General features: G+C 39.9%; 1 protein-coding gene across 1 annotated transcript; it reads left to right on the forward strand.

The window, feature by feature from the left end:
- The first annotated feature begins 8,220 nt into the window (after nucleotides 1–8,220).
- Nucleotides 8,221–8,705, forward strand: LOC120014176. The gene is made up of 2 exons (XM_038866095.1): nucleotides 8,221–8,355; nucleotides 8,442–8,705. The coding sequence occupies exons 1-2, from the start codon at nucleotides 8,221–8,223 to the stop codon at nucleotides 8,703–8,705; spliced, it is 399 nt and encodes a 132-aa protein (XP_038722023.1).
- The last annotated feature ends 942 nt before the right edge of the window (nucleotides 8,706–9,647 follow it).

Genomic DNA, 9,647 nt, shown 5'->3' on the forward strand with positions numbered 1-9,647 from the left:
TGAACGTGGTGAACCAAATGAACTCCGATTTAAATGAAATTTCGTGTGCATCTTAGTTTTATCACTATGAACATATTTGACCTAGTAAAGTTTAAGAGAAAAGGTCATTTACACTGAGTTTGCAAAATGACATTGAATTTACACTTAGAATTCATCGGTTTCACTATTAGTAACTTATTTGCTTGGTTGAGTGACCAAACGATTTCCGATTGTTATGAAATTTTATATGGACATTCTAATATATATAAAATGATTTATCATGCAGTAATATGAATTTTCTGGGTTGTTTTTCTAATGTAATTAACCTATGCGCTCTATATGAAGCTCTTTGAGCTTACATGCAATTGGGGAGCTCTACCTCTTATTTCTTTGTAGGTTAATCATCATGAGGATATTATATCACTCAGAATTCAGTTTTCTCAAGTGAATTGAAGTCCGGTTTTCAAGTATGAGCTTGGATCTCTAGAAAACCAAGAAAAACCTATGTTCATCAACCTTCCACTAAGGCATTTTGATTGATGATTGGAATTAGCCTTAGGGCTGTATAATATGGATATATTGGTGCTGCCAAATTCAGAGTTTGAAGTCAAGATTGGAGGGACATGTTTGGTCACGTGAAGGATCTCTTATCTTCATCAAACAAGATCTTGCACATGCTTCCTTTATTGAGGTCAATAATCAGATTTTTGTGAGAAGACAATTGATGAAGCTAAAGGACAAATGCAATGGTTGAAATTTGTAAGAGATGAGAAAGTATATTTTGCAACTAGACAAGACTTAGATTATGAAGATATTCTTGAAGACTACAAGCTCCAATGGTACACTAATCTATGGCTGAGATTGAATTGTTTTGAATTATGAATGGATCAGATTACAACAAGACTTGAAGGGTTAAGATGACCATTTAAAAGGTGAATCCAATGGTTGTGCATAAGACCATATTCTTGCTTGCAATTTTTGACTTAAAAGAAGATCTTACTTGATTTTTGGAGTCAAAGATGGTTGCAAGTTGCTACACATTTTGTAGGAAATCATTGGAGATACCAAGGCCAAGATTTGGTGTAAGTTTGATCAAATGGTCAAAGATGACAAAATTGTTGGAGATACCAAGGTCAAGATTTGGTGCAAGTTTGATCAAATTGTCAAAGATGGCTGCAAGTGCACATGACCACTCAAATCTTGGAAAGCTAGACTTGGAAAATGATGCAAGTGCAACGGCTACATATTGCAAGGTTGAGATTTAATGATCTATTCATTCAATGGCCAAGATTTGCACATGTAATTGAAGGTCGAGATTTGAAGATAGAAAAAGATCCAATGGTGGAAATCACAAGAGCTTGGTAAATTATAAAGAGGGGTTCTTCCTCATTCCAACTTGGAGAAGCCAAAATTACATTGAAGAAATTCTTGCTCTCAAAGCTTTCAAGCTAGTTTGTGCCATTGAATCCAAGCTTCTACCCAAGCCACTCTAAAGGCTTCCTCACTATTTTGCTTTTGCAAAGAGGGAGTGCTTCTCATTTGGCTTCTTATTTTCAGATTCGAAAATCCTCATTATTCTTCATTTTCTATCCAACCCGTGAGGTGATATTGTGATTCTTGAGTGTTCCTCAACCCCATTTGCTTAGTGCAAACCTTGAGTGAACCATTTATACCGAACACTTGTAAAAGTCCCTTCATTGGGCAAAAACCTTGTTGAGGTTGAGTTTAAGGGAGTGCTTGAAACCCTTGGTTGTAAAGTTTGAAGATTATCTTGAAATCTTCAGTTTTAAGGGTGACCTAAAAACCCTTGTGAGTTTTGTGGAGCTCTTGAGAAAACCACATCCTTAGTGGAGGTTGAAAAATCCTAGGTTGGTGAACCTACGTAGTAGATGTAGGAGAAGAGTCTCCGAACTACTATAAATTGCTGTGTGGACTTTATTGATTGCATTGCTTGCTTGTTGATTGATTAAGTGTTTTTATTGCAGAATTTTCTGAACCACTAATCTGTCCATGCACTGTTCACATAGCTAATCTTTGAATTTTAATCTGAATTTTTGATATAGTATTCATTAGGGTGTTGTGATACTGCATACCAAATTTCATTGAATTCTGACTTGATTTGCTAGGTGAAATTTGAGTTGTAAAATCTGTGTGCAGTGTGTTGTTTAAAAAATCTGTTTTTACAATTCCTTGATTATTTGATAATTGATCATTCACCATATTGTATCACATCTTACATTGAAATGAATATTGATTAAGATAATTATTAGAGTCCAAATTTGTGTGCTAATTGTTAATTGACATTGATTTCCTTTTAAATTATAAAAAGAGATTCCTATCGGAATTTGGGGACACAATTCACCCCCCCTCTTGTGTTAAGTACGATCCATCAGTTTCTACAACCTTCCTAAATTTAAAAGCTAGTATTTAGAGATTGGGGCATTTTGGATTTTAGGGTTCTATGGGTTTGGGGGATAATCTTCGAATTAGATGAAATTAGTGATTTAATATGTTGATTTAGACTTGTTTATGATTGTGTTTCTAGATTCTATTGTTAATTGGACTAGTAAGCTTGAATAGGTGAAGTTTAAGAACTTGGAAAGCCTTGGGTAAGAAAAAAGTCATGGTTTCTCGAGTTATTGGGTTAATTTGTGTTAGATAGATGAAATTGAAGTTGTTGTATATTGATTGGAGGATGGGCTTACCGAATAATAGGTTGATCTGAGGCTGGAGAATTCAAGGTTGAGTATTGGCTTTACATAGCTAATTTTGGAGTGCGAGGTAGGGAAATTTCACCCATTTGCTATTTCCTTTGAATATGTCCTCCTATTAAGAACATTTATCTCTTCCCGTTATTCATTATGATTTTGTTCTCGCCTTAATTGCACCTAAGGGAGAGCAACCCCACTTTGTGATTTCTTTGTTACATGACTTGAGTTATATTACATACCCTACTTGTTCAATCTTCCATTCAGCATGAATTATTCTTGAACAAGCATCATGTAGCATTATATATATAGGTTGTATGTATACCTTATTGCATAGTCATGTTGGACATGCATTGTAGTTGCATGGTAGATGTCAGGTATAGACCCGTATATCTCCAAGGTATGATTAATGTGAATTGTAGAATGTCGGTGGACTGTTCAGGGTTCCTATGCGTATGGGAATCCCGATGGACCGAGTCAAGATTCCATATGTGCTTGAAGCACCATGCAATGATGTCGTTGGGCTATTCAGGGTCCCGATAGGTATAGGGAAGCCGGTGGGCAAAGTTAGGATCTCGTATGGTGTTGATAGCTACTTGTGTTTTGGTGTACATGATGTTAGCTATCATACTATTGCATTTGTGCATTTCTTAAATATTTCAGCCTTAATGTTGATTATTCATTCTTTATTATTCGCTACTGGGCCTTTCGCTCACCCTTTTCTTTTCTTATTCCCCCCTCGTAGGTGAGTCTAGTTCCGGTACAAGGGTTGCGGATCAGGAGGAGCGTGCGTGACTTGGATAGGCCCTTAGAGAGTAATAGGACTAGATGGTTCTAGAATTTGACTATGTTATTAGTATTGTGTCGTACTTGTTTTTTTCTTGGTTGAGACATGTTGTGTGATACCTCAATTCGATGGTTGGTTGGACGATTAGGAAGGTGCTCTGTGTGATTGGTACTCCCGAACTGGGTTTGTGGACTTTGTGTCCTGACGATTGATTATGCATGCAGGATTGCTCCTTGCGTTGGATGCTTGATTATATATATTATTATGTGTAGAGAATTTATATGTGATTGTTAGGTGGGCTGAGGCCCTACTTAGATTTGAGAATTTATTGATGATATGATTTGTTAGGTGACATGAGGCCCTATTTAGACGTGAGAACTTAACTATGATATAAATTGTTAGATGGCCTGAGGCCCTGCCTAGGTTGCGAATATATTTGTAATATTATTGCTCGTTTACTCCAGGTTGGCATCTTTTGTAATACGGGAAGGTGCTGTTGAAATTGTCGGTGGTTTGATTAAGATGGTACCAAGAGTAACGCATTCTGGGTCGGGGCGTTACAATTTGGTATCGAAGACAGGTTTCGAAATATAGGATCTATGTGGGTTCGGGAAGTGTTTATAGTATGTTGGTGAGTCTCCAGGACATGTCACGACTCCCACTGATCCGATATGTATTCTTTTCCTATAAACTCTTGTTTGAGTTAGTTGTTGAATTGCATTATCTGTGGTGATACAGATGGATACTCGTAGGACGACTCGATCTTCTTGTGCTGTGGAGGCCCCTAGTGTCAAGGGCAATCGAGGGAGACCGAGAGGCCGAGGTAGTAGGACGACACGTACTACTAGGCGTACTCTAGTGCACAGGAGTCGATACCTGATTCTGAGATAGGGACACGGGAGGAGGGGATTGTACAAGATGAGCCACATACTGGGAGTGGTCAGTAGGCGAGAACCACGATTGTTCCACCAGGACAGGTGCAGGAGACCCTAGGGGTGCAGGTGGCCCTTCCTACTGTTGAAAAGCCACCAGCATCTATGAGATACATTGTGGAGATAGTGAGATCACTAGCTCAGGTGGTACAGACTCAAATGGTTAGAGCACTAGTGGACCGCGGTGAGGGACAGATTTCAGGAGCTAATATTAAGGATAGAGCTATGCCGAGGTCGGGATGATAGTTATATGAGATGGAGCAGCTGCGTAAGACAAATCCCCCAAAATTTTCTTGAGGGGGGGAGGGGTATAAAGCTAGAGAGTGGTTACGCTAGATGAGCAGACGATTGGATACCTTGGCTATATCGGTTGATAGGAGAATGATGTTGATTTCCTATTACTTGAGAGGGACAGCTTTCGAGTGGTGGGATTCCTTGGATCAAAGGAAGAATGATTTGACATGGGTGTCCTTTGAGCTACTATTCATGTAGCGGTTTGTGCCACAGTCCTTTCAGACGGATAAGACTAAGTAGTATCTTAATTTGGTGCAGACACCAAAGGTGACAGTGTCATGGTACACTAAGAAGTACGAGGAGCTGTACAAGTATGGGAAGAAGTATGTTCCAGATGATGAGAGCAAAGCTGAGAAATACTGAGACGGTCTACTTTCGAGCATCTTTAGGATGGTGATTTCTTCTAGGGTGCAGGCTTATAATGAGACAGTGGATATGGCACTTGAGTTAGAGTAAGGTGAGTGCAACTCCCACCAGTACTAGGATGCGTAGAAGGGTCATAAAGCTTCAACAGCTAGTGGCAGTGGAGGAGGTAGCCAAAAGAAATCGAGTACTGAGTTCCAGGCCTTGAGGGGCTAGAAAGTTTATCAAGGCAAGGGTTAAGGGCCACGGGATGGAAAGATTGTGTGTTTCAAGTGCGACCGAGAGAGCCATAAGAAGAATCAGTGCACTACCAAGGGAATCACGTGTTAAAGATGTGGTATGATCGGTCATAAGAAGCATGAGTGTCCACAGGGTGGTGGAGCTTCGGTTTACCACCACCAGCTCCTACTTCAGCTCTTGCTTCTATTGTTCCATTAGGAAGGAAGGGGTGAGGTGGAGTTAAGCAATAGACAGCATTGACTTATGGGAGAGCATTTGCATTAGGACACTATGAGGCACCTGAGCATCCTAACTTCATTGGAGGTACATTTCTCATATCAAATTGTTGGGCAAATGTGTTATTTGATTCAGACATTACGACATCATTCATTTATGCATCCCTTGCACGTGTATTGAGTTTGGAAGTCTCTCCAATGAGGCGAATGTTTACGGTAAACACCTTCACCTCATTGGAGGGTATAGTTCTTGATTGTGTATGTCGGTTTGGTAGTATAGCCCTAAAGGCTGATTTGTATGCCTTGGACTTCAAGAATTTCGATGTAATCTTTGGAGTGAATTGGTTGACAAAGCATCATGTGTTGTTGGACTTTTGGGAGAGGAAAGTCACTCTTCAGGTACCGAAAGAAGGGGAGATACAGTTACATGGATCGAATGGGATCCCATGTCCTCACTTCATGGACAACCCTTCATACCAAAATTATAGGGTCACGAGTTTGATTACTTCGACACCAAGGGGTGATGTAGCTGCTCGGACACGTATGGTAGAAGGGTACATGGATGTATTTTCGGCTGAGTTATCCTAATTACCACAGAAGAGAGAGATTGACTTTACCATTGAGTTGCATCCGAATGTTAAGCCAATTTCGATTCCACCAAATCTGATGGCTTCAGCAGAATTGAAAGAGTTGATGACTCAGTTGGAAGAGTTGCAAGACTTAGGGTTTATTAGACTGAGTGTGTCGTCGTGGGGAGCACTGGTATTGTTCGTAAAGAAGAAAGATGACTCGTTGAGAATGTGTATAGACTATCGACAATTGAACAAGGTTACGGTAAAGAACAAGTATCCGTTGTCATGGATAAATGATTTGTTTGATCAGTTGAGAGGTGCTAGGCATTTCTCTAAGATTGACTTACGTTTGGGGTACCACCAATTAAGGATTAGAAATGAGGATATTTTGAAGACGGCATTTAGGACATGATATGGGTATTATGAGTTTTTAGTGATGCCATTTGGGTTGACAAATGCTCCGACAGTGTTTATGGATTTAATGCAAATGGTCTTTCATCCATTTTTGGATAGATTTATGCTTGTGCTCATTGATGATATTTTGATTTATTCTCCGACTGTAGAGGAGCATGAGGAACACTTGAGGTTAGTGTTGTAAACGTTGAGGGAGAATCAATTATATATGCTAAGTTGAGCAAATGTGAGTTTTAGGCTATGGAAGTGAAATTTCTAGGTCATGTGATTAAGCAAGAGGGCATTGCGGTAGATAACTCTAAGGTCGAATCCGTGTTGAATTGGGAGAGGCCTCAGAATGTTTTGGAGATTAGGAGTTTCTTGGAATTAGCGGGGTATTATAGGAGGTTTATCCAAAACTTTTCACCTGTTGTCGCACCTATGATGCAACTCAAAGGGAATGGTACACCGTTTGTGTGGTCGGATGAGTGTGAGAAAATTTTTGAGGAGTTGAAGGGTAGGTTGACATCTCCACCGGTATTAGTGGTTCCAGAGAGGAGTATAGGATACCAAGTGTATTGTGATGCTTTTGGAGTAGGTTTGGGTTGTGTGTTGATGCAAAGAGATAGGGTAGTTGAGTATGGTTCTAGATTGTAGAAAATACATGAGAAAAACTATCCGATGCACGATTTGGAGTTAGCAGCAATTGTATATGGAGAGAAATTTGAGGTCTTTTCGTAGAGTTGCTAGTTTGTTTATACATGAGTGGTGAATTGTAGAGACAATAAGTCAATTTGGTTTAGGGTTGCAAAGTGTAGAGGGAAAATGTGTATTTGGGTAGTATGACTTCTAGACCGATATTGATGCAAAAAGTGATGGATGCATAAAATGGGGATCCTAGTTTTGATACATTTGAGGAGGACTTCAGATGGGTTCGGGGTAATGATGGAGGTGTGAGGTTCACGGGGAGATTGATAGTACCCGATGACAAGGAGCTACAAGAGGAGATCTTAAAAGAAGCATACCATTATCGGTTTGCTATACATCCGGGAGGTACAAAAATGTACCAAGACTTGAGAAGAAACTTTTGGCGGAGAGGCATGAAGGCCGATGTAGCTAAATTTACGGCAAGATGCTTGACATGTCAACAAGTGAAGGTGGAACACCAAAGGCCGGTGGGTTTGCTACAACCCTTGCCGGTGGCACAATGGAAATGGGAGATAATCATTATGGACTTTGTGACGGCATTGTCGATGACACCTAAGCAAAATGATACCGTTTGGGTGATAGCCAATAGATTGACCAAATCAACTCACTTCCTATCGGTGAACAAGACAGACACCTTAGAGTCATTAAGCACATTGTACGTGCAGGAGATAGTGCGACCCTACAGAGTGCCACTATCCATTGTGTCGGATCGAGACCCGCGATTCACGAGTAGATTTTGGGGTAGTTTGCAGGAGGCCTTAGGGACACGGCTAGATTTCACTACGCCGTATCACCCATAGAGTGATGGGCAGAGTGAGAGGACTATCCAAATTTTAGAGGATATGTTACGTGTTTGTGTGGTAGATTTTGGTGGTAATTGGGAGAAATACCTACGTTTGGTAGAGTTTGTGTACAATAACTCCTACCAGAGTAGCATTGTGATGGCACAATTTGAAGTGCTTTATGGGAGGCATTATAGGTCACCATTGTGTTGGGTGGAGGTTGGAGAAAACGGTATCCTGACCCGTAATGGTGAAGGAGGCGAGAGACGGAATTGAGAAGATTAGAAAAAGGTTGATCACTGCTCAAAGTAGGCAAAAGTCCTATGTGGATAAGAGGAGGAGGCCATTGGAATTTGCGGTTGGTGACAAGGTATTTTTGAAGGTTAGTCCACGACGTGGCATTCAAAGGTACATAACAAGTAAGGGAAGTTGGCACCGCGGTTTGTGGGTCCTTTTGAAATCATTGAGCTAGTTGGATCGGTAGCCTATCATTTGGCACTTCCACCAAAATTGGCTAAAGTTCATAATGTGTTTCATGTCTCTATACTACGAAAATATGAGCTAGATCCATCATATGTTTTAGATTGGACCACATTGGAAGTGGAGGAAGATGGAAGCTACACTCTTCAACCGATGAGGATTTTGGATCGAAAGGATAAGGTCACACGGTCAAGTGTGATACCGTTGGTTAAAGTCTATTGGATGTATCATGACATGGAAGAGGCGACATGAGAGCTTGAGTCAAAGATGAAGGAGAAATATCCGTAATTATTCACAAGTCTAGGTACGTTTTAAAATTTCGAGGACGAAATTTCTTTAAGAGGGAAAGGATGTAATATCCCGAACTTCTTTTTCTTTTAGAAATTATGTAGGACCAACATGTGTTAAGTATATATATATATCCATTTGAGTCGGGTAGACATGTTTGAAGTCTAATATAAGGGTAAAAGTCATTAGAAATTAATACCGAGGGAATCAGGGGTCTACAGAGGGTTTTCAAAACTGAGTATATGTGAAAAATAGTGCAGGTGAGTGCAGGTGCCCAGTTCCGATCGATCAGAATTGGGCTCCGATTGATCGAAAATCGGCATTGGAAAATATGGACAGTGGCCAATTCCAATCAATTGGCAGCGGTTTGATCGGTCGGACATGCCCAGTAAGCATGGGTTCAATTTTTAAAACACTCATTTCGCGATTTCTCTCAAAAATAAGCCGACCTAAACGAACCCTAACCCCATTTTCTCTCAAAATTTCTCATTCCCATCACCCAAGATATCAACCAAGGTAGGGTTCTTCACTTTCAAGTTGTTTCAAGTTGGATTTATGACTTCTCTCTCTAGCTTACATATTCTTAAATTCCTCTCTTTATTCTAATCTTTCAAGGTTCGAACCCAAACTCAAATCCATAAGTTCCTACATCATTTAAGGTCTAAAGGAAGCTTGAATCCTTTCTTTTTACTTGTTTATACAACCTTGGTAAGTTTCCTAAATCTTAAAGCTAGTATTTAGAGATTGAGACATTTTGGATTCTAGGGTTTTATGTGTTTTGTGGGTTTGGGGGATAATCTTCGAATTAGAAGAAATTAGTGATTTAATAGGTTGATTTAGACTTGTTTATGATTGTGTTTCTAGATTCTATTGTTGATTGGAGTAGCAAGCTTGAATAGGTGAAGT

Source organism: Tripterygium wilfordii, chromosome 14 (genome assembly GCF_013401445.1).
Source record: "Tripterygium wilfordii isolate XIE 37 chromosome 14, ASM1340144v1, whole genome shotgun sequence".
In the NCBI taxonomy this organism is placed as follows: Eukaryota; Viridiplantae; Streptophyta; class Magnoliopsida; order Celastrales; family Celastraceae; genus Tripterygium; species Tripterygium wilfordii.